Source organism: Lampris incognitus, chromosome 2 (genome assembly GCF_029633865.1).
Source record: "Lampris incognitus isolate fLamInc1 chromosome 2, fLamInc1.hap2, whole genome shotgun sequence".
In the NCBI taxonomy this organism is placed as follows: Eukaryota; Metazoa; Chordata; class Actinopteri; order Lampriformes; family Lampridae; genus Lampris; species Lampris incognitus.
In genome coordinates, this window is record NC_079212.1 from 689,336 (window position 1) to 716,331 (window position 26,996).

The 26,996-nt window shown below is 43.3% G+C and overlaps 1 protein-coding gene across 1 annotated transcript in view; it reads right to left on the reverse strand.

Annotated features, from left to right (window-relative positions):
* Positions 1-26,996, reverse strand: part of LOC130107683 (plexin A3) — a 107,913-nt gene that overhangs the window by 79,346 nt on the left and 1,571 nt on the right. The window contains exons 2-6 of the mRNA XM_056274398.1: positions 23,806-23,925; positions 23,429-23,548; positions 20,644-20,787; positions 5,892-6,126; positions 590-732 (exon numbers count right to left, since the gene is read on the reverse strand). Of these exons, the coding sequence (XP_056130373.1) occupies positions 590-732; positions 5,892-6,126; positions 20,644-20,787; positions 23,429-23,548; positions 23,806-23,925 (762 nt within the window). The remainder of the gene's footprint in view (positions 1-589; positions 733-5,891; positions 6,127-20,643; positions 20,788-23,428; positions 23,549-23,805; positions 23,926-26,996) is intronic.

Genomic DNA, 26,996 nt, shown 5'->3' on the forward strand with positions numbered 1-26,996 from the left:
TGTTACCCCATTAACGCAGTAGGTTTGCAACTTCAGCAAACTGACTGTCTCTTGAAGATCACTCATTCTGGATTTAAGTTTTACTGGTATCAATGTGACACGTACATTCTCAGGTTTTTTATCTGCCAAATTTACCTCGCTCATAACCAAAGTGAAGTATGGTTTTCAGAGATAGAATAATCTGCCTCTCTCTTTAATTGGGAAGATTAATTTGTTAAAATGAATGTTTTGCCAAAATATCTTGGTTTCAGTTGATTCCCTTATTCTTACAAAGCATTTTTGACTCCTTTGACAAAATGATTAGCTCTTGTAAATTTAAGGATAAAATATAAGGATAACACTAGTCAGATTATTTTCCACATTTGCAGAGGACAGACACATAACAGAGAGAGTGAGTTAGAGTCCTTTCTCCTTTAGCCTGAAGGAGAGATGGGGGTGAAATAGGGAGAGACAGACTTTCTAAAAATGTTAATTGTGCTATTTTCTGTTTTTCTTTGTCTATCTCTGAATGTATTTAATTGTTTGTGTGTGCGTGTGTGTGTGTGTGTGTGTGTGTGTGTGTGTGTGTGTGTGCGCGCGTGCGTCGTACATCCAGCTCTTTGAGGACGGGGTGTTCTTCTATTCCAGGGAACATGACTCTCATGGTGTACGTCCGATACTCCAGGAAGGGAATCTTCACTCCATCCATGTCATTGGTCAATTCCTGGATGTCAGTCTGCAGCTCTGCAAAGGCTACACACACACACACACACACACACACACACACACACACACACACACACACACACACACACACACACACACACACACACACACACACACACACAAAAACACAAACACAAATTATTGCTTAATTCTGTTACTGATTATTTTTCGAGGGAAAATTAATAAATTTTCAACCTTATTTGTATCTGAGACGGGGACAGCACATGAGAAACACCTGCAGCTGTTTGTGATCATGTCTGCAACTCTGGGGGCAGTGAAACAGTTTTTTTGGACCGCCAAGTAACATATCGTGATGTAATTTGGTGGCTGGAAAAACTACATACAGCCTACATCTACAGGCCAAGACTCCAGTCTACACCCATCTACAGACCAGGGCTCCACAGTCTACACCCATCTACAGGCCAGTGGCCACTCTTTCAGGAATGAGCATGTGCACATCCTTGACAGGGAGGAATACTGGTTTGAATGGGGAGTCAAGCCATCTATGTTGAGAGAATGACCATCCCTGAACGGGGGGGGGGGCTAAGAGTAAATCTGTCACCATCTTACAATGCTGTGATTGCAACTACTCCCCAACACTCTGTGAATAGTACACATGGCCATCAAAACTCTAGTTAATGGGCACACCCATATTTGATCATGAAACTGGTCGTTGGTTTCGGTTGTTATACATCTCTCACCATCCAAAGGTGCTGAATCAAGTGCAACTGGACTTGGTATATATCCGTCAAGACGTTTCGCCTCTCATCCAAGAGGCTTCCTCAGTTCGTGCCTTTCTGACTAGACCAAGCTAGTCTGACTGGCTGGTGATGAGACTCAGTATTTATCCTCTAGGAGTCGTTGTCAGAGCTATTGATATGCATGGCTCTTTGTGATCCGATGTTTACCAATGCCCGTCGCTAATAGAGCCATAGATATGAGTGGCTCTTTTGTGTACCGATGTTATGGCCGCACCTGTCGTTAACGGAGCTGTTGATATGCATGGTTTGCCTGTGCTCCGATGTCCAGCCACGCCCGTTGTTATCGGAGCTATTGATTTGCATTTGTTTAGCAGCGATGGTCGTTGGGGGTGTTAGTTTCGACTTCATTATTCAGTGGTCATGAGAGTCGTTGGAGCCGTTAGTGACCGACTGTTGTTCTTGGAGGCTAGGCTTCTTGAGTCTCCTGGGTAGAGATGAAAGGACGGCATTGTAAGTGGGAAATAGGTGGTGTCGCAGACCTCCTCCTCTGTTGAGGGATGGTTTTTCCAGTTTCACATAGATGGCGTCCTTCACCCCTCTTTCAAACCATCTATCTTCTCTGTCCAAAATGTGTACATTGCTGTCCTCGAAGGAGTGTGTCTTCTCGTTTAGGTGTAGATAGACTGCTGAGTCTTGTCCTGAGGAGTTTGGCCTTCTGTGTTGGCTCATCCGTTTGTGTAGTGGTTGTTTGGTTTCTCCTATGTATCGGTCAGAGCAATCCTCATTGCATTGTACAGCATACACCAGACTGCTTTTCCGGGTGTGTGGTACACGGTCTTTGGGATGAACCAGTCTTTGTTGGACTGTGTTGCTGGGTTTGAAGTATACCGGTGCTCTTCCTTCTGTTCCTTTTCTCCTCGTTGCTCACCTGGTTGGTCTTTTTTGGAACGTGTTGCAGTTTTCACAAAGGTCCAACTGGGGTAGCCGCAGGTTTTTAAAGCTCCCCTCAGGTGTTTGTGTTCTTCTCGTTGGGCCTGAGTGCTGCTGGGCACATTGTCAGCTCTGTGTTGCAAAGTTCTGATGATGCTCAGTTTGTGTTCCAGAGCGTGGTGTGAGTCGAAAAGTAGATATTGGTCTGTGTGTGTAGGTTTCCTGTAAACCCCAATGTGGAGGCTCCTGTCTTCCCCAGTGTGGACATCACAGTCCAAGAAGGGCAAACTGTTGTTCTTTACATCTTCCCTTGTGAACTTAATGTTCTTGTCCACTGAGTTGATGTGTTTGGTAAACGCTTGCACCTCTTGTGTTTGAATTTTGACCCATGTGTCGTCCACATATCTGAACCAGTGGCTCGGAGGTGTTCCTCTGAAGGAGTTCAGGGCCCTGTGTTCTACCTCTTCCATATATAAGTTGGCCACAATGGGCGATACTGGTGAGCCCATTGCACAGCCGTGTTTCTGTCTGTAAAACTGGCCCCTGAATTGGAAATATGTAGTGTTCAGGCAAAGGTCCAGTAGTTGGAAAATCTGGTCTGGGCTGAAGTTGGTCCTATTGTGGTGGGTGTCGTCCCATAGCAAACGCTGCCTCACAGTTTCCAAAGCATCCATGGTTGGGATGCAGGTGAATAACGAGGCCACGTCGTAGGATACCATGGTTTCATCCAGTTCCAGTTTTACGCCTTGGACCTTGTCCACGAAGTCAATGGAGTTTTGGATATGGTGAGGTGTTTCGCGGCCAAACATTGGTACACAAAAGAGCCACTCATACCTATGGCTTTGTTAGCGATGGGCGTTGGTAAACATCGGAACACAAAGAGACATGGACATCTATAGCTCTGACAATGACTCCAAAGACCATAAATTCTGAGTCTCATCACCAGCCAATCAGACTAGCTTGGTCTAATCAGAAAGGCATGAACTGAGGACGCCTCTTGGATGAGAGGTGAAATGTCTTCATGGATATATACCAAGCCCAGTTGCACTCGACTCAACTCCTTTGGATAACCATGACCTGGATGAATGAGAACATTCACAGACATCTGTCACCATCTTACAATGCTGTGATTGTAACAATCCCTAATCCTCTGTGAATAGTACAAATGATCAATGATCACACCCATGTTTGCATATGAAACTGGTGGTTGGTTTTGGTCGTTAGGCATTGTATTGCACTGTATTGTTTATAAGGGTGGGATACCTGCAGTCAGTTTAGACTGCAGAGGTCACTTAGTTGAGTGATGAAACGTTTCTGTCAGTAAACATTGTGTCCACATGAACTGATTCAACCTTCTTTGATGCTTGAACATAGTTTTGATATGATTGGGTTATGTGAAACATGGCTGAAACCAAATGTTTTCCTTCCCTTAAATGAAGCTTCCCCACCTGACTATACTTATGCCCATGTAGCTCAGGCAAATAAAGAAGGTGGGGGTGTCACCTTAATATATAAATCTATTTTCAATTTGATTTCTAGACTTGAATATAAATTCCAGTCTTTTGAGGCTCTTGTTCTTGGTCCAATAGACTTGGTCGAATAGACTCAGCTCAGTCCAGATTGTGATACTCTATTGCCCTCCTGGCACTTACTATGTCGTGAAAAATTTGGAGAGTTTGTCTCAGGCCTTGTTACTCACTCTGATGAGATTCTAATTCTTGGTGATTTCAATATTCATCTGAATAAGGCTGCTGATCCTCTAAGTAAAGCCTTTCTGGCACTAGTTGATACTTTTGGGTTCACTCAGTTTGTTCAAGAGTCAACTCATTGCAGTGGTAACACCCTTGATTTGGTTTTATCTAAAGGAATAGCTGTTTCTGGTCTGAATGTCTTACCAACCACATCTGCTGTGTCAGATCATTTTCTCTTCAAATTTGAAGCTTTATTGGCCTGTCCAGTTAATGTCAGCACAGATGTAATTGCCACTCGCCACATTGGTCCCTCTACTGTAGCTGCATTTGGTCAGCAGCTGCCTGAAATCTTGGCTCCTTTCACTGTGGTAACTGACTCTGAATTGTGTAAACTGTGTATACACAACCTCATTGCACGTTGTCTGTCTTGGGAGAGAGGTCCTCCTCTGTTGCTCTCCCTGAGGTTTCTTCCTGTTTTTTTCTCCCTGTTAAAGGTTTTTTAGGGAGGTGTTTCTTATCTGATGAGAGGGTCTAAGGAGAGGATGTTGTGTTGCTGTAAAGCCCCCTGAGGCAAATTTGTCATTTGTGATAATGGACTATACAAATACAATTGACTTGACTGGACTAGTGTGGAGGATTTTATGGATGACGATACAGAAGCTAGTGTGCAGCAATGCATTCTGGTACATGTAGGTGCTTTGGGAAAGACTGAGCAAGACAAAACCATTTTCTCTGTCAACATAGTCCACAGTGTGGACTTCAATGGACTACATTACTCATCAGTACTGATGGCACTTACACGGAATCTTTGAACCATGAAATTTCCCACCAAGTCGAATTTTTCACCAGAAATGTTTGAACATTTAAAAGCTGTCTTTTAATTAAGTTTACACACCAGTTACAGAAAAGTCGTCCATCATAAATGTTTAAGGATCCTGTTACTCTATTAGACACTGCTGTGTAACCACACGGCTCAGACATTAGTGTTAGCTTAGTTAGCAGCTGGATATAAATTAGCAGTACCATTTAGCCTGTATGTTGTGTAGCCATTAAAAAAAAATTGTTTTCAAGCTCCGCACAGTAATGGGGAATTGGAAACATCAAGTAGGACCTTCCGACATGCGACTGTGTTTGAGATGTGATATTACTAAGCAGCTAATGTGTTGATTGGCTCCTCTGCCCGCCTGTCAAATGAGACAGTCAACTAGCATGAACCGACTCCTTAACATTCAACAAATAACGGGCACCCGATGTAGCCACCCAACATATACATCTCCTTTAGCGCTCCTTTGCTTCAACAGGCACAACATCCTCCTTAATTAAAGAACTTAACTTATTCTCAGTAAATGAGCCCCGGGAGTTCTACAGGTTGTTCTACCTGTAGTTCTATTGGTAGTCCTACTGGTAGTTTGACTGGCAGTTCTGCTGGTAGCTCTATTGGTAGTTCTGCAGGTAGTCTTTCTGATGGTTTGATTGGAAGTACTGATGGTAGTTCTTGTGGTAATTTGACTGGACGTTCTACTGGTTGTCCTACAGGTAGCTCGACTGAAAGGCCTGCTGGTAATTCTACTAGTAATTCTGCTGGAAGTTCTACTGAAAGTTCTAGTGGTAGTTGTACTGGTAGTCTTACTAGTAGTTTAACTGGAAGTTCTGCTGGTACTGCTACTGGTAGCTCTACTGGTAGTCCTTCTGATAGTTTGTCTGGAATTCTGATAGTGGCTCTAGTGGTATTCTATGTGTAGTTCTACTGGTAGTTCTGATGGTAGATTTACTGCTAACCGTGATGTGCTTCTATTGGAATGGAATAAGAGAGGAGAGAAAAATTAAATGAACTGTATCCGGGTCTGTGTTTAATTCAGCATACCCTCCTTGCACTCCAATGCCACACGGCTCTCCAAGTTGTCCATCTGAAGCTGCAGGCGTTTGAGTGTGCGGTCTGCATCACGGGTCTTCCTCTTATAGGCGATCAGCACGGCAATGATGGCAATCAGCAACACCCCACCGCCCGCACCGATACCGATGATAGCTGGCAGGGTCAAGGCGCTGTCGGAGTAAATATGGAGCATACCTGGAGAATATTCCAGACCTCCCACTAGGATCTAGAGAGAGACAGGGGAGGTGGGGCAATGGCACATGATCACCAGAACTCTGCAGAGGTAGATATCAAACACACCCTGTGGTAAAGTCCAGATTATTCAGAAAAGGTTGAACTCTACATAGAGGTTAGAGTGCAAATAAAAAGAGAGAAAGCAGGCATGAGAGAATGAAAGACAGAGAGCTAGTGAGAAAAAAGGACTTAAATGTATTACATTACAGTCATTTAGCCGACGCTTTTATCCAAAGCGACTTACAATAAGTGCATCATTTAACGTAGGAAATCAGGACAACTACTAGTCATCAGAGGTCATAAGTGCATCTAAACAAGCATCTAAGAGCAAAACCAGTGCTAAAGTTAAACCGCAAGAAATATTTCTTTGTTTTGTTTTTTAAATGAGTGAATACAATCAGGGCTAAGAACAACTAAAAGGATAGTAGTTCTTGAAGAGGTGAGTTTTCAACCTGCGCCAAAAGATGGACAGCAACTTCGCTGTCCTGACATCAGTGGGGAGTTCATTCCACCGCTGTGGGGCCAGGACAGAACAGAGCCGTGACCGGGTCGATCGGCAGCAGGGGCCTCTGAGCGACGGGGCAACCAGGCGTCCCGAGGCAGCAGAGCGAAGTGGTCCGGTGGGGGTGTAGGGCTTGACCATGGCCTGGAGATAGGAAGGAGCTGTTCCTTTCACTGCCCTGTAGGCTAGCACCAGAGTCTTAAACTAGATGCGAGCAGCTACTGGAAGCCAGTGTAGGGACATGAGAAGGGGAGTTGTGTGAAAGAACTTAGGGCGGTTGAACACCAGACGAGCTGCAGCTTTCTGAACAAGCTCCAGAGGTCTGATGGCCGACGCACCAGCAAGGAGGGAGTTGCCGTAGTCCAGCCGGGAGATGACCAGAGCCTGGATTAGCACCTGTGCCGCCTCGTTGGTGAGGAATGGGTGAATCATCCTGATGTTATAGAGGAGAAATCTGCAAGAGTGAACAACCAATGCAACATTTGCAGCAAATGACAGTTGGCCGTCCAGGATCACAGCCAGATTCCTCGCAGTCCGAGTTGGCGTCACCACGGTGTTGTCAATGGTAATGGCCAGGTCTCAGTGTGGGCAACCTTTCCCCGGGAGGAACATCAGCTCTGTCTTGTCCGGATTGAGCTTCAGGTGGTGTGTCGCCATCCACTCCGAGATGTCAGTCAAGCATGCAGCAATGCGTGTCTCTACTTGTGTGTCAGAGGGAGGAAAGGACAAGATCAGCTGGGTGTCATCGGCATAACAATGGTAAGAGAAGTCATGCGAGCGAATAACAGAACCCAGGGGTGTCGTGTAAAGGGAGAACAGGAGAGGACCCAGAACCGAGCCCTGTGGAACGCCTGTAGTCAGTCTGTGAGGCTCCTACACAGATCCCCTCCATGTCACCTGGTAGGAGCGACCCGTCAGGTAGGTTGCAAACATTGAGAGTGCAGAGCCCGTGACACCCAGCCTCTCGAGGGTAGAGAGGAGGGTCTGGTGGTTCACTGTGTCGAACACAGCTGACAGGTCCAGGAGTATCAGGACAGAGGAGAGAGAGTTTGCTCTCGCAGAGTGCAGCGATTCTGTCAATGCAAGGAGGGCCATCTCTGCTGAGTGACCCACCCTGAACCCAGACTGGTTGGGGTCCAGGAGATTGTTCTGGTGGAGGTACAAAGAAAGTTGGTTAAAGACAGCACGTTCGAGAGTTTTGGATAGAAAGGATAGAAGGGAAACCAGTCTTAATTTTTGACGTCAGAGGGGTTAAGTGATGGAAAGCATCCTGCCTGGAGGGAGGTGTTGATGAGGTGGGTTAGAAAGGGAAGGAGTTCAGGTGCTATAGACTGAAGAAGAGGGGAGGGGACCGGGTCAAGGGAGCATGTGGTGGGGCAACTGGATGTGATGAGGTTGGGGACCGCATCGGGGGAGAGGGGAGCGAGGTGGGATAGGGTGGAACGTAGAGAGGTGAGGGAGGGTGCAGAGGGTGGGATAGTGCAAGCAGCACTAACCGGGTGGTGAGAAAAGGAGGATCTGATGTCGTTTACCTTCTTGTCAAAGAAGTTAGCGAATCATCAGGGAGAAGGGAGCAAGTAGGAGAAAGAGGTGGGAGTTGAAGAAGTGTAGAGAAGGTTTCAAAGAGTTTCTTAGGATTAGAGGCAAAGGATAGGATTTTAGAGCAATAGAAGGCAGCCTTAGCAGCAGAAAGGAAGGAGGAGAAAGTGGAAAGAAGAGACTGGAAGTTGAGAAGGTCCCCTGGGAGTTTGCCTTTGCTCCATTTGCGCTCTGCCACTCTCAGGCTCCGTCTGTCTGTGCGCACTGAGTCGGTCAGCCAAGGGGCAGGTGGAGTTGGGCGTGCAGGCCTGGAGGTGAGGGGACAGAGATTGTCCAGAGAAGAGGAGAGGGTAGAGAGAAGATCAGTAGCAGTGTCAGGAGGTAGGAGAGAGAAAGATTCAGGTGTAGGGAGGATAGAGGTAACAGAGGAAGAAAGATCAGTGGCGGAGAGAGAGCGCAGGTGTCTACTGGCGGAAACCATGTTGGTAGGGGAAGGGGCTGAGGGGGGTAAAGAGAGGGAGAGAGAGTAGGACATGAAATAGTGGTCAGAGAGCTGGAGGGGAGTAACAGAGAGATTGGAAATAGGACAGTGTCTAGTAAAGATAAGGTCCAGCTGGTTGCCGGCCTTGTGGGTAGGAGGAGAGGGTGAGAGGTGAAGGTCAAAGGAGGAGAGGAAAGAGAGAAGAGGATCTAGCTTGTTAGTGTGGATGTTGAAGTCACTGAGAAGGATAAGTGCAGAGTCATCAACAGGGAAGTGCGAGACAAGTGTGTCAAGCTCCTCCAGAAACTCACCAAGGGGGCCTGGTGGGCGGTACACAACCACGATGGTGAGTTTGACTGGATAAGAGACAGTAACAGCATGAAATTCAAAAGAGGGAGGAGAAAACTGTGGAATGGAAACAAGTGAGTATTTCCATTTCAGGGAGATTAGCAGGCCAGTACCACCACCCCGCCTCCCAGCTCTGGGAGTGTGGGTAAAAGAGTACACATCAGACAGAGCTGCGGGTGTAGTAGTGTTTCTGGCATGATCCAGGTCTCAGTTAGAGCAAGCAAGTTGAGGGAGAGCAAGGATGCGTAGCCTGAGATAAACTCAGCTTTCGGCACCGCAGACTGGCAATTCCAGAGCCCTCCCATCACCACTTGCTCCACGTGAGTGGAGAGAGTGGGATAGATGAGATTGGTAGGGTCACAGCGCCTACGAGTGACCCAACATCTATGCCAGCCCCGGGAAGAGGAAAGGACAGGAATGCGAAGGAAACACATAGTCTATACTAGGTACACAAGATACAGATGACTGACCAGATCTAAAAAGAGCAGTCCATGCCTGACGAAGTCTTGGCTTGAAAAAGTCGCACTTGCCTTTGTTCACTCTAGCCTTCGTTTAACCTAGACTTGTTTGCCCTTGGCTTGATTGCCTGACGCTTCCAAGTAGCAGCAGTGATTTAAAGAACACTGATTGCCAATTGTCTGCCAGGAATGCAGGCCACACCCTGGCCACTTAACAGCCAATGCCAAAGAGGTACACTGAAAACAGGCTTATTGCCCAGAAACTGGTCACTTATGTAAAACTCTATCAAACCTCACACAATACTATCAAAACTGCAAACAAGGAATATATTTATAAGCTAAAAGGATATCTAAGTCAAAACAGCTAGGCAACAAGAAATCTTTAAGGACACACTAGGTGAAAAACAGCTACAGCTCGAGTAAGACCCCACTAGTTCCCACTAGGAACCAGCAGCAGATGTATAGGGAAAAGGACTAATACTCAAGCAGCTGGAATAAGACTCGTAGCAACTGGTTAAGCAAGAAAGATGATACTTACTCTATTCTAGATGAACCAGCAATTCAGAATCACTCCAGAAGTTAAAATGCACACACTGTATAACATCCTATACTGAATAATGATCAATAGCTTTAATAATTCATCAATAGTCTGTTTGATAAGATATTCTAATACACAGTTCACTGCCACTGCCTGTGTGTATGTATGTATGTGTATGTGTGTGCAGGTACCTTCTGATCTGTGAAATCAGGCCAATTACCCGTAACCCCCTGCAGGTAAACTTAATGACTTTCACCTTTACAAAGCCGGCTCCCCTCCTTCTCCCTCCACCTCTGTCCCCTCCTCTACTAGTTCTACTCCTCCTCTCTCCTCCTCTCCCATCAGGCTGTCTGCTGTGTTGTGTCAGGTGTCTTAATGACCTCTCTGTATTCAGCTCCCAACATAAAACCACAAAGCAAGATGTGTGTGTGTGTGTCCTCTCTCTCACACACACACACACACACACACACACACATTCTTGGCCCCAGAGGCATCATCTCTCCATCCCATCTCCAGCCTCCTGTCTCATTCTCCTCAACTCTCTGTTGTGTTCAGCTGCCATTCTTTCTTCCATCCCTTGTCTCCATTTCTTCCTCTTTTCTCACTCCCTCATAAGCCATGGCACCACAGAACAAGTCCTCTACTATGCTATGCCAGCGGCCATACCAGCTTGTACCCTGGCTCTGCTTAATGACAGAAGCTAAGCAGGTGTGGGCTTGACTAGTACTTGGACGGGAGACCTCCCGAGAAAACCCGAGTTGCTGCTGGAAGTGGTGTTGGTGGGCCAGTAGGGGGGATTCATCCCTCTTGTCCTAATAAACAACAAAAAGCCCATTGCAGTGACGGGGACACTGTGCTGTAGGAGATGTCGTCCTTCACATGAGACGTAAAACCGAGGTCCTGACTCACTGTGGTCACTAAAGACCCCATGGCACTTATCACAAAGAGTAGAGGTTCCCTGGGGTCCTGGTAACATTCCCCACCTGGCTCTCTCCATCTGGCCACCTTATCACCCCCATGTAACTGGCTCAATGGTTCCTCCCTGTCCACCTCAAGCTAATGTGTGCTGAGTGCTCTGGTGCAACATGGCTGCTGTGCTACATAAAACACTATTTAAATGCAATCCATTATTTCCCCCTGTTAAAGGGTTCTTAAGGGAGGTGTTCCTCATCTGATGTGAGGATGTAAGGAAAGGATGCTGTACCTCTGTAAAGCACACGGAGGCAAATTTGAAATTTGTGATAAAGGGCTATACAAATAAAAGTGACTTGACTATTATTATTATTATCAACCATCTCTCTCAGTCTGCCTGCTTTTCATATTACCCAGCCCTCTCTCTATCTCTTCTCAATCATCCATCATTATTCTATCTCTGTATCACTTCTCTATCAACCATCATCATTCCATTTTTCTATGGCTTCTCTATCATCCATCATCATTCTATCTCTCTATCACTTCTCTATCATCCATTATGATTCTATCTCTATTACTCCTCTATCATCTATCATCATTCTATCTCTCTGTTACTTCTCTATCATCCATTATGATTCTATCTCTATTACTCCTCTATCATCCATCATCATTCTATCTCTCTATCACTTCTCTATCATCCATTATGATTCTATCTCTATTACTCCTCTATCATCTATCATCATTCTATCTCTCTGTTACTTCTCTATCATCATCATCATCATTCTATCTCTCTATCACTTCTCTATCATCCATCATCATTTTATTCTCTATCGCTTCTCTATCATCCATCATCATTCTATTCTCTATCGCATCTCTATCATCCATTATAAATCTACCTCTCAGTCACTTCTCTATCATCCATCATCAATCTATCTCTATATCACTACTCTATCATCCATAATCATTCTATCTCTATATCACTATATCATCCATCATCATTCTATCTCTGTTACTTCTCTATCAACATCATCATTCTATCTCTCTATCACTTCTCTATCATCCATCATCATTTTATTCTCTATCGCTTCTCTATCATCCATCATCATTCTATACCTGTTACGTCTCTATCATCCATCATCATTCTATCTCTGTTACTTCTCTATCATCCATCATCATTCTATCTCTATATCACTACTCTATCATCCATCATCATTATATACCTGTTACTTCTCTATCAGCCATCATTATTCTATCTGTTACTTCTCTATCATCATCATCATTCTATATCTCTATCATTTCTCTATCATCCATCATCATTCTATCTTTCTATCACTCCTCTATCATCCATCATCATTCTATCTCTCCATTACATCTCTATCATTCATCATCACTCTATATTTCTATCACTTCCCTATCATCCATCATCATTATATTTCTGTTACTTCTCTATCATCATCATTATTCCATTTCTCTATCACTTCCCTATCATCCATCATTATTCTATCTCTCTATCACTTCCCTATCTTCCATTATCATTCTATCTCTATCACTTCTCGATGATCCATCATCATTCTATCCCTCTTTTACTTCTCTATCATCCATCATCATTCTACCTCTCTTTCACTTCTCTATCATCCATCATTATTCTACCTCTCTATCACTACTCTATCATGCATCATCATTCTACCTCTCTATCGCTACTCCATCATCTATCATCATTCTACCTCTCTATCACTACTCTATTCTATCATCTATCATCATTCTACCTCTCCATGACTTCTCTATCATCCATCATCATTCTACCTCTCTATCACTACTGTCATCCATCATCCTTCTACCTCTCTATCACTGCTCTATCATGCATCATCATTCTACCTCTCTATCGCTACTCCATCATCTATCATCATTCTACCTCTCTATCACTACTCTATTCTATCATCTATCATCATTCTACCTCTCTATGACTTCTCTATCATCCATCATCATTCTACCTCTCAATCACTACTGTCATCCATCATCGTTCTACCTCTCTATCACTGCTCTATCATGCATCATCATTCTACCTCTCTCTCACTACTCTGTCATCCATCATCATTCCTCCTCTCTATCACTACTCTATCATCCATCATCATTCTATCTGTTACATCTCTATCATCCATCGTCATTCTACTTCTCTATCACTTCTCTATCATCCATCATCATTCTCTCTCTCTGTTACTTCTCTATCATCCATCATCATTCTATCTCTCTGTTACTTCTCTATCATACATCATCATTCTATCTCTCTGTTACTTCTCTATCATCCGTCATCATTCTATGTCTATGTTACTTCTCTATCATCCATCATCATTCTACCTCTCTGTTACTTCTCTATCATCCGTCATCATTCTATCTCTGTGTTACTTCTCTATCATCCATCATCATTCTATCTCTCTGTTACTTCTCTATCATCCATCGTCATGCTACTTCTCTATCACTACTCTATCATCCATCATCGTTCTACCTCTCTATCACTTCTCTATCATCCATCATCATTCTATCTCTCTATGACTTCTCTATCATCCATCATCATTCTATCTCTGTGTTACATCTCTATCATCTATCGTCATTCTAATTCTCTATCACTACTCTATCATCCATCATCATTCTATCTCTCTGTTACTACTCTATCATCCATCGTCATTCTACTTCTCTATCACTACTCTATCATCCATCATCATTCTATCTCTCTGTTACTTCTCTATCATCCATCGTCATGCTACTTCTCTATCACTACTCTACCAGCCATCATTGTTCTACCTCTCTGTTACTTCTCTATCATCCATCATCATTCTATCTCTCTGGCACTTCTCTATCATCCATCATCATTATATCTCTCTGTTACTTCTCTATCATCCATCCTCATTCTATCTCTCTGTTACTTCTCTATCATCCATCGTCATTCTACTTCTCTATAACTACTCTATCATCCATCATCGTTCTACCTCTCTATCACTTCTCTATCATCCGTCATCATTCTATCTCACTGTTATTTCTCTATCATCCGTCATCATTCTATCTCTCTGTTACTTCTCTATCATCCGTCATCATTCTATCTCTCTGTTACTTCTCTATCATCCGTCATCATTCTATCTCTCTGTTACTTCTCTATCATCCATCATCATTCTATCTCTCTGTTACTTCTCTATCATCCATCATCATTCTATCTCTCTGTTACTTCTCTATCATACATCATCATTCTATCTCTCTGTTACTTCTCTATCATCCGTCATCATTCTATGTCTGTGTTACTTCTCTATCATCCATCATCATTCTATCTCTCTGTTACTTCTCTATCATCCGTCATCATTCTATCTCTGTGTTACTTCTCTATCATCCATCATCATTCTATCTCTCTGTTACTTCTCTATCATCCATCGTCATGCTACTTCTCTATCACTACTCTATCATCCATCATCGTTCTACCTCTCTATCACTTCTCTATCATCCATCATCATTCTATCTCTCTATGACTTCTCTATCATCCATCATCATTCTATCTCTGTGTTACATCTCTATCATCTATCGTCATTCTAATTCTCTATCACTACTCTATCATCCATCATCATTCTATCTCTCTGTTACTACTCTATCATCCATCGTCATTCTACTTCTCTATCACTACTCTATCATCCATCATCATTCTATCTCTCTGTTACTTCTCTATCATCCATCGTCATGCTACTTCTCTATCACTACTCTACCAGCCATCATTGTTCTACCTCTCTATCACTTCTCTATCATCCGTCATCATTCTATCTCACTGTTATTTCTCTATCATCCGTCATCATTCTATCTCTGTGTTACTTCTCTATCATCCGTCATCATTCTATCTCTCTGTTACTTCTCTATCATCCATCATCATTCTATCTCTCTGTTACTACTCTATCATCCATCGTCATTCTACTTCTCTATCACTACTCTATCATCCATCATCATTCTATCTCTCTGTTACTTCTCTATCATCCATCGTCATGCTACTTCTCTATCACTACTCTACCAGCCATCATTGTTCTACCTCTCTATCACTTCTCTATCATCCATCATCATTCTATCTCTCTGGCACTTCTCTATCATCCATCATCATTATATCTCTCTGTTACTTCTCTATCATCCATCCTCATTCTATCTCTCTGTTACTTCTCTATCATCCATCGTCATTCTACTTCTCTATAACTACTCTATCATCCATCATCGTTCTACCTCTCTATCACTTCTCTATCATCCGTCATCATTCTATCTCACTGTTATTTCTCTATCATCCGTCATCATTCTATCTCTCTGTTACTTCTCTATCATCCGTCATCATTCTATCTCTCTGTTACTTCTCTATCATCCGTCATCATTCTATCTCTCGGTTACTTCTCTATCATCCATCATCATTCTATCTCTCTGTTACTTCTCTATCATCCATCGTCATTCTACTTCTCTATAACTACTCTATCATCCATCATCGTTCTACCTCTCTATCACTTCTCTATCATCCGTCATCATTCTATCTCACTGTTATTTCTCTATCATCCGTCATCATTCTATCTCTCTGTTACTTCTCTATCATCCGTCATCATTCTATCTCTCTGTTACTTCTCTATCATCCGTCATCATTCTATCTCTCTGTTACTTCTCTATCATCCATCATCATTCTATCTCTCTGTTACTTCTCTATCATCCATCATCATTCTATCTCTGTTACTTCTCTATCATCCATCGTCATTCTACTTCTCTATAACTACTCTATCATCCATCATCGTTCTACCTCTCTATCACTTCTCTATCATCCGTCATCATTCTATCTCACTGTTATTTCTCTATCATCCGTCATCATTCTATCTCTCTGTTACTTCTCTATCATCCGTCATCATTCTATCTCTCTGTTACTTCTCTATCATCCGTCATCATTTTATCTCTCTGTTACTTCTCTATCATCCATCATCATTCTATCTCTCTGTTACTTCTCTATCATCCATCATCATTCTATCTCTGTTACTTCTCTATCATCCATCATCATTCTTCTTCTCTATCACTACTCTATCATCCATCATCATTCTATCTCTCTGGTACTTCTCTATCATCCGTCATCACTCTATCTCTCTGTTACTTCTCTATCATCCGTCATCATTCTATCTCTGTGTTACAGCTCTATCATCCATCGTCATTCTACTTCTCTATCACTTCTCTATCATCCATCATCATTCTATCTCTCTGTTACTTCTCTATCATCCGTCATTATATCTCTCTGTTACTTCTCTATCATCCGTCATCATTCTATCTCTCTGTTACTTCTCTATCATCCATCATCATTCTATCTCTCTGTTACTTCTCTATCATCTGTCGTCCTTCTATCTCTCTGTTACTTCTCTATCATCCGTCATCATTCTATCTCTCTGTAACTGCTCTATCATCTGTCATCATTCTATCTCTCTGTTACTTCTCTATCATCCATCGTCATTCTACTTCTCTATAACTACTCTATCATCCATCATCGTTCTACCTCTCTATCACTTCTCTATCATCCGTCATCATTCTATCTCACTGTTATTTCTCTATCATCCGTCATCATTCTATCTCTCTGTTACTTCTCTATCATCCGTCATCATTCTATCTCTCTGTTACTTCTCTATCATCCGTCATCATTCTATCTCTCTGTTACTTCTCTATCATCCATCATCATTCTATCTCTCTGTTACTTCTCTATCATCCATCATCATTCTATCTCTGTTACTTCTCTATCATCCATCGTCATTCTACTTCTCTATAACTACTCTATCATCCATCATCGTTCTACCTCTCTATCACTTCTCTATCATCCGTCATCATTCTATCTCACTGTTATTTCTCTATCATCCGTCATCATTCTATCTCTGTGTTACTTCTCTATCATCCGTCATCATTCTATCTCTCTGTTACTTCTCTATCATCCATCATCATTCTATCTCTCTGTTACTACTCTATCATCCATCGTCATTCTACTTCTCTATCACTACTCTATCATCCATCATCATTCTATCTCTCTGTTACTTCTCTATCATCCATCGTCATGCTACTTCTCTATCACTACTCTACCAGCCATCATTGTTCTACCTCTCTATCACTTCTCTATCATCCATCATCATTCTATCTCTCTGGCACTTCTCTATCATCCATCATCATTATATCTCTCTGTTACTTCTCTATCATCCATCCTCATTCTATCTCTCTGTTACTTCTCTATCATCCATCGTCATTCTACTTCTCTATAACTACTCTATCATCCATCATCGTTCTACCTCTCTATCACTTCTCTATCATCCGTCATCATTCTATCTCACTGTTATTTCTCTATCATCCGTCATCATTCTATCTCTCTGTTACTTCTCTATCATCCGTCATCATTCTATCTCTCTGTTACTTCTCTATCATCCGTCATCATTCTATCTCTCGGTTACTTCTCTATCATCCATCATCATTCTATCTCTCTGTTACTTCTCTATCATCCATCATCATTCTATCTCTGTTACTTCTCTATCATCCATCGTCATTCTACTTCTCTATAACTACTCTATCATCCATCATCGTTCTACCTCTCTATCACTTCTCTATCATCCGTCATCATTCTATCTCACTGTTATTTCTCTATCATCCGTCATCATTCTATCTCTCTGTTACTTCTCTATCATCCGTCATCATTCTATCTCTCTGTTACTTCTCTATCATCCGTCATCATTTTATCTCTCTGTTACTTCTCTATCATCCATCATCATTCTATCTCTCTGTTACTTCTCTATCATCCATCATCATTCTATCTCTGTTACTTCTCTATCATCCATCATCATTCTTCTTCTCTATCACTACTCTATCATCCATCATCATTCTATCTCTCTGGTACTTCTCTATCATCCGTCATCACTCTATCTCTCTGTTACTTCTCTATCATCCGTCATCATTCTATCTCTGTGTTACAGCTCTATCATCCATCGTCATTCTACTTCTCTATCATCCCTCTATCATCCATCATCATTCTATCTCTCTGTTACTTCTCTATCATCCGTCATTATATCTCTCTGTTACTTCTCTATCATCCGTCATCATTCTATCTCTCTGTTACTTCTCTATCATCCATCATCATTCTATCTCTCTGTTACTTCTCTATCATCTGTCGTCCTTCTATCTCTCTGTTACTTCTCTATCATCCGTCATCATTCTATCTCTCTGTAACTGCTCTATCATCTGTCATCATTCTATCTCTCTGTTACTTCTCTATCATCCATCGTCATTCTACTTCTCTATAACTACTCTATCATCCATCATCGTTCTACCTCTCTATCACTTCTCTATCATCCGTCATCATTCTATCTCACTGTTATTTCTCTATCATCCGTCATCATTCTATCTCTCTGTTACTTCTCTATCATCCGTCATCATTCTATCTCTCTGTTACTTCTCTATCATCCGTCATCATTCTATCTCTCTGTTACTTCTCTATCATCCATCATCATTCTATCTCTCTGTTACTTCTCTATCATCCATCATCATTCTATCTCTGTTACTTCTCTATCATCCATCGTCATTCTACTTCTCTATAACTACTCTATCATCCATCATCGTTCTACCTCTCTATCACTTCTCTATCATCCGTCATCATTCTATCTCACTGTTATTTCTCTATCATCCGTCATCATTCTATCTCTCTGTTACTTCTCTATCATCCGTCATCATTCTATCTCTCTGTTACTTCTCTATCATCCGTCATCATTCTATCTCTCTGTTACTTCTCTATCATCCATCATCATTCTATCTCTCTGTTACTTCTCTATCATCCATCATCATTCTATCTCTGTTACTTCTCTATCATCCATCATCATTCTTCTTCTCTATCACTACTCTATCATCCATCATCATTCTATCTCTCTGGTACTTCTCTATCATCCGTCATCACTCTATCTCTCTGTTACTTCTCTATCATCCGTCATCATTCTATCTCTGTGTTACAGCTCTATCATCCATCGTCATTCTACTTCTCTATCACTTCTCTATCATCCATCATCATTCTATCTCTCTGTTACTTCTCTATCATCCGTCATTATATCTCTCTGTTACTTCTCTATCATCCGTCATCATTCTATCTCTCTGTTACTTCTCTATCATCCATCATCATTCTATCTCTCTGTTACTTCTCTATCATCTGTCGTCCTTCTATCTCTCTGTTACTTCTCTATCATCCGTCATCATTCTATCTCTCTGTAACTGCTCTATCATCTGTCATCATTCTATCTCTCTGTTACTTCTCTATCATCCGTCATCATTCTATCTCTGTTACTTCTCTATCATCCATCATCATTCTATCTCTGTGTTACTTCTCTATCATCCGTCATCATTCTATCTCTCTGTTACTCCTCTATCATCCGTCATCACTCTATCTCTCTGTTACTTCTCTATCATCCATCATCATTCTATCTCTGTGTTACTTCTCTATCATCCATCATCATTCTATCGCTCTGTTACTTCTCTATCATCCGTCATCATTCTATCTCTCTGTTACTTCTCTATCATCCATCATCATTCTATCTCTGTGTTACTTCTCTATCATCCATCGTCATTCTACGTCTCTATCACTTCTCTATCATCCATCATCATTCTATCTCTCTGTTACTTCTCTATCATCCGTCATCATTCTATCTCTGTGTTACTTCTCTATCATCCATCATCATTCTATCTCTCTGTTACTTCTCTATCATCCGTCATCATTCTATCTCTTTGTTACTTCTCTATCATCTGTCATCATTCTATCTCTCTGTTACTTCTCTATCATCCCTCATCATTATATCGCTCTGTTACTTCTCTATTATCCGTCATCATTCTATCTCTCTGTTACTTCTCTATCATCCATCATCATTATATCGCTCTGTTACTTCTCTATCATCCCTCATCATTATATCGCTCTGTTACTTCTCTATTATCCGTCATCATTCTATCTCTCTGTTACTTCTCTATCATCCCTCATCATTATATCGCTCTGTTACTTCTCTATCATCCCTCATCATTATATCGCTCTGTTACTTCTCTATCATCCCTCATCATTATATCGCTCTGTTACTTCTCTATTATCCGTCATCATTCTATCTCTCTGTTACTTCTCTATCATCCATCATCATTATATCTCTCTGTTACTTCTCTATCATCCATCATCATTATATCTCTCTGTTACTTCTCTATCATCCATCATCATTCTATCTCTCTGTTACTTCTCTATCATCCGTCATCATTCTATCTGGGTCAAATCTTCCCCTCTGCTGCTCTGTAGCTGCAGTGTGGAGCAGCTGATGGAGGAACAAACAAAAAACACACCTGCAGGTTGTTCAAATCCAACAAAATATGAAAAACAGCACATCACAACCATCCAGTCCTCCCTCCATTTTAACACCATCAGTATGAACAAGGTGATGAGATTGAGAAGTTGGGAGGATAGGATGACTCTGATGGAAGTTAAAGAAGGCTTTCCGGAAGGGAAAAAAATCAATTTGCCAGTCTGAAAGCTTATCAACAATCCAGGATTTAAAATCCACGAAATTTCCAGGGTTTTGGTCTGAGAGAGATTGTAGGTCTTGTTGAATGAGTGCAAAGGTAAAACCAGCAGTGTTCAGGGTTATTTAGTGGAACGAAAGTGATTGTTTGAGGATGAGCGAAGGGGCGGGGACAAAAAACGGCAAACTCACCAGGACTCGCTGTTCACCTGTGAGGTCTGGTGAATCACACAGCAGCTGGTTTTCTGAGACCGTTAACAGACAGGGAGTCTCTCCTATCAGAACGCTGTAGTTAAGGCGGTTGTTGCCGGGGGCAGGAGGGATCAGGTTCTTTCCCTGAGAGATAAAGAGACACAGTGAGACATGCAGATTTTGTTGTATTAGACCGACTATTCACATACACACAGAACACTAGCCATTTTTGCATACTTTAACTTTATAGTTTTACCTTTCTTAAATCATGTGTTTTCTCTTAGACACACTCGGCAATACATAAAGTCAAATTCCAGGCAATAATAAAACTTACTTGGTAAGAAAAACAGATTCTGACACTGATTCAGAGACCTGTACGCACCATGTTGGTTGTACTTTACTACTTAACATGTGCAATGTTACACTGATGAGCCAAAACATTATGACCAATCACACATGAGCCGAATGATGCTGATCCTCTTCAAACAAGGGCACGTGTCCAGGTGTGGGTAGATCAGATGTAAGCGAACAGTCAGATCTCGTAGTCAGCATGTTGGATGCAGAAGGAACAGACAGGAATAAAGACCTGAGCGACTTTGACAAGGGCCAAATTGTTATGGCCAGATGATAGGGTCACAGCATCTCTGAAACGGCAAGGATTGTGGGGTGCTCCCGGTCAGCAGTGGTGAGTACCTACCGACAGTGGTCCGAGGAGTGACAAACCACAAACCGGCAACATGGTGTTGGGCGCCCAAGGCTCATTTATGCGTGAGGGCAACAAAGGCTATCTTGTCTGGTCTGAACCCACAGAAGGTCTACTGAGGCACAAGTCACAGAAAATGTTGATGGTGGTTACAGGAGGAATGTGTTACAACACAGTGCAACACACTATGCTGAGTATGGGGCTGCGTAGCCTCAGACTGGTCAGAGTGCCCACAATGACCCCTGTCCACCATCAAAAACACCTACAATGGGCACATGAGCGTCTGAACTGAACGTTGGAACAGTGGAAGAAGGTCGCCTGGTCCGATGAGTCCTGTTTTCTTTTAGATCATATGGATGGCTGTGTATGTGTGCGCCGTTGACCTGGGGAAGTCATGGCACCAGGATGCACTGTGGGAAGACAACAAGCTGGTGGAAGCAGTGTGATCTTCTGGGCAATGTTCTGCTGGGAAACTCTGGGTCCTGGAATTCATGTGGATGTCAATTTGACACATGCTACCTACCTTAACATTGTTGCAGACCAGGGGCACCCCTTCATGGCAGCAGTATTCCCTGACGGCAGTGGCCTCTTTCAGCAGGATAATGCTTCCTGCCACAATGCACATGTTGTTCAGGAATGGTTTGAGGAACAAGAGGAAATGTTCAAGGTGTTGCCCTGAATTCCAAATTCACCAGATCTCAATCCGATTGAGCATCTACAGGATGTGCTGGACCGACAAGTCCGATCCATGGTGGCTCCACCTCGCAAAGGACTTGAGGGATCTGCTGCTAATGTTTTGGTGCCAGATACCACAAGACACCTTCAGGGGTCTTGTAGACTCCATGTCTCGGTGGGTTGGTGCTGTTTTGGCAGCATAAGGAGGACCAACTGCATATTAGGGGGGTGGTCATAATGTTTTGGCTCATCACTGTACGTTAAGCTTGTTGTTCATTATTTGTTAAATCCAGAGGATCCATTGTGTCCCCCCCAAATGTTCCCTGTTTGCCAAACTTAAGTTACCTACTATCCTCAGTGCCATGATGCCATGGTGTAGAAAGTATCACACTGTCCTTTACTACTTAACAGTTGGTTTACCATGGTGTACAAAGTATCACACTGTCCTTTACTACTTAACAGTTGGTTTACCATGGTGTACAAAGCATCACACTGTCCTTTACTACTTAACAGTTGGTTTACCATGGTGTAGAAAGTATCACACTGTCCTTTACTACTTAACAGTTGGTTTACCATGGTGTACAAAGCATCACACTGTCCTTTACTACTTAACAGTTGGTTTACCATGGTGTACAAAGTATCACACTGTCCTTTACTACTTAACAGTTGGTTTACCATGGTGTACAAAGCATCACACTGTCCTTTACTACTTAACAGTTGGTTTACCATGGTGTAGAAAGTATCACACTGTCCTTTACTACTTAACAGTTGGTTTACCATGGTGTACAAAGCATCACACTGTCCTTTACTACTTAACAGTTGGTTTACCATGGTGTACAAAGTATCACACTGTCCTTTACTACTTAACAGTTGGTTTACCATGGTGTAGAAAGTATCACACTGTCCTTTACTACTTAACAGTTGGTTTACCATGGTGTACAAAGCATCACACTGTCCTTTACTACTTAACAGTTGGTTTACCATGGTGTACAAAGCATCACACTGTCCTTTACTACTTAACAGTTGGTTTACCATGGTGTACAAAGTATCACACTGTCCTTTACTACTTAACAGTTGGTTTACCATGGTGTACAAAGTATCACACTGTCCTTTACTACTTAACAGTTGGTTTACCATGGTGTACAAAGCATCACACTGTCCTTTACTACTTAACAGTTGGTTTACTACGGTGTACAAAGTATCACACTGTCCTTTACTACTTAACAGTTGGTTTACCATGGTGTACAAAGTATCACACTGTCCTTTACTACTTAACAGTTGGTTTACTACGGTGTACAAAGTATCACACTGTCCTTTACTACTTAACAGTTGGTTTAATGCTGAACTGTTACTCTTCTTTTATGAAAAATTAGCTTTTTTTAAACTGATAAACTTCTTGGTTCTGACCTTGAGAATGATGGGTGACCCTGGTTTGACCTCCATTATTCCAGATGTTCCCAGGGAATCGAAGGAGGGGTTGGGGTAGTGGGTAAAAGGTGTGGTGTTTAAGACCAGGAGAGAGGAGACCTGCACAGGAAACAAATGACCGACATAAACTAAATGTTTAAAATGGATTTTGTGTGTGTGTGAGTGTGTGTGTCTGTGTGTGTGTAAAGTTAAATCAATTTTTATTTCCAAATCTAATTCTCTATTCAGCCCCAGAAGGCTTATGCATAAAATGTTTGTGTGTGTTTGTTAGACTTGGCTGTGTGTACACGTGCATGTTAGGGTGTGTCTGTGTATGTGTATGCTTGACAGTGTGTGTATGGGTGTGTCTTTTTTACCTGGTCTAAAATGAAGCCAAACTCATCAGGGTGCAGTGGCCCCTCTGGCGGGGTTGGTTTACTGTAGGCCAGACCAGGGGCCAAACATGTCATCACACTGTCATTAACTACTGTACAAACCTGGGAGGGAGAGGGAGACAGACAGACAGACAGACAGACAGACAGAGATGGAGACACAGACACAGACAGAGAGAAGAGGTTATATGAAAGAAGATGGCAGGTTCACCTCCTCTTCACTGATCCGGAACACTGGTGCCCTGCAGGGCTGCAGGCTAAGCCTGCTCCTGTACTCCCAGTTTACCCACGACTGCGCTGCACCTAACAGCCCCAACTCCATCGTAAAGTTGGTTGATGACACCACCGTCCTTGGCCTCATCACAGACGGTGATTAGCCAGCCTACAGAGAAGAGGTACAAACCCTGATGAGGTGGTGTCAGGACAACAACCCCTCCCTCCAAGTCAGCAAAACCAGTGATGGTGGACTTCAGGAGACAACAGGAGGGTGTGCGCTCCCATCACAGCCATGTGCAAAGGATCAGCAGCTTCAAGTTCCTCTGTATTCACATCACTTCAGACTTGTCTTGGTTCCTTCATACGGACACTGTAATCAAGACAGCGTGCCAGTGACTACTCTCCCTCCAGATGCTGAGAACTTTTGGCATGGCCCCACAGACCCTTACTAACTTTTACTGACACACCATTGAGAGCATCCCAACTGGCTGCGTCACTGCGTGGTATGGCAGCTATTCTGCCCTCGATCACAAATCTCTACAGAGGAAAGTGAAAACGGCAGAGTACACCACAGGCAGTGATCTGCCCTCCATGCAGGACATTTATTCCTGGAGGTTCCTGAAAAAGGCCCACCAAAAAATCACAGAGCCTAGCCACCCCAGAAACAAACTGTTCTCTCTAATTCTATCTGGTAAGAGGCACCGGAGCATCAAGTCTCGGACCAACAGGTTTCGAGACAGCTTCTATCCCCAAGCCATACAACTCTTAAACTGACCACGCGTTGCTATTGGCACTCGTTTTACTGTTTTATGTTTTCATTGTGGTTGCTGTCACCGACTGCAGCATCTGCTATGTTCGCTTTTAAACTTACAATGCCTGTTCACTATGGTTACTATTACTGATTGCACAATCTGCAGTATGCACAAGTTTACAGTAACACTGCAGGTCCCCTTACTATTGTATAGACATTCTCCACCGTAGCACACTGTCACACAAAGGACATCCAAAGTCTGCACTGGTTTTTTTTACATATATTTTTGTGTTTTTCTTTTTTGTAAATATCTTGTTGTCTTGATGCGGATCATAAATGCGGATCATAAATAAGACTTGTTGTCTTGATGCATGCCCTATAACCCAGGTAAGCAAATCCCAGAGATTTGAGTCATTTCATCTAGACACAACATGTAGTGTACTTGTACATCAGGGAAACTAAACAGACGCCGGCCAAGAGGGTGGCACAACATATAATAGGAGAGCCAACACATCAGACCAGGACTCCACAGTCTACACCATCTACAGGTCAGGACTCCACAGTCTACACCCATCTACAGGTCAGGACTCCACAGTCTACACCCATCTACAGGCCAGGACTCCACAGTCTACACCATCTTCAGGCCAGGACTCCACAGTCTACACCATCTACAGGTAGGGACTCCACAGTCTACACCCATCTACAGGTCAGGACTCCACAGTCTACACCCATCTACAGGCCAGGACTCAACAGTCTACACCATCTTCACTGTCAGGACTCCACAGTCTATACCCATCTACAGGCCAGGACTCCACAGTCTACACCATCTTCAGGTCAGGACTCCACAGTCTACACCATCTACAGACCAGGACTCCACAGTCCACACCCATCTACAGGTCAGGACTCCACAGTCTACACCATCTTCAGGCCAGGACTCCACAGTCTACACCATCTACAGGTCAGGACTCAACAGTCTACACCATCATCAGGTCAGGACTCCACAGTCTACACCATCTACAGACCAGGATTCCACAGTCTACACCACCTTCAGGTCAGGACTCCACAGTCTACACCCTCTACAGGCCAGGACTCCACAGTCTACACCATCTTCAGACCAGGACTCCACAGTCTACACCATCTACAGGCCAGGACTCCACAGTATACACCATCTACAGGTCAGGACTCCACAGTCTACACCCATCTACAGGCCAGGACTCCACAGTCTACACCATCTTCAGGCCAGGACTCCACAGTCTACACCACCTACAGGTCAGGACTCCACAGTCTACACCCATCTACAGACCAGGACTCCAAGGTCTACACCCATCTACAGCCAGGACTCCACAGTCTACACCATCTTCACTGTCAGGACTCCACAGTCTATACCCATCTACAGGCCAGGACTCCACAGTCTACACCATCTTCAGGTCAGGACTCCACAGTCTACACCATCTACAGACCAGGACTCCACAGTCCACACCCATCTACAGGCCAGGACTCCACAGTCTACACCATCTTCAGGCCAGGACAGTCTACACCATCTACAGGTCAGGACTCAACAGTCTACACCATCGTCAGGTCAGGACTCCACAGTCTACACCATCTACAGACCAGGACTCCACAGTCTACACCACCTTCAGGTGAGGACTCCACAGTCTACACACCATCTACAGGCCAGGACTCCACAGTCTACACCACCTTCAGGTCAGGACTCCACAGTCTACACCATCTACAGGCCAGGACTCCACAGTCTACACCATCTACAGGTCAGGACTCCACAGTCTACACCATCTACAGGCCAGGACTCCACAGTCTACACCACCTTCAGGTCAGGACTCCACAGTCTACACCATCTACAGGCCAGGACTCCACAGTCTACACCATCTACAGGTCAGGACTCCACAGTCTACACCATCTGCAAGCCAGGACTCCACAGTCTACACCACCTTCAGGTCAGGAATCCACAGTCTACACCATCTACAGGTCAGGACTCCACAGTCTACACCACCTACAGGCCACGACTCCACAGTCTACACCATCTACAGACCAGGACTCCACAGTCTACACCATCTTCAGGTCAGGATTCCACAGTGTACACCATCTACAGGTCAGGACTCCACAGTCTACACCACCTACAGGCCAGGACTCCACAGTCTACACCATCTTCAGGTCAGGACTCCACAGTCTACACCACCTACAGGTCAGGACT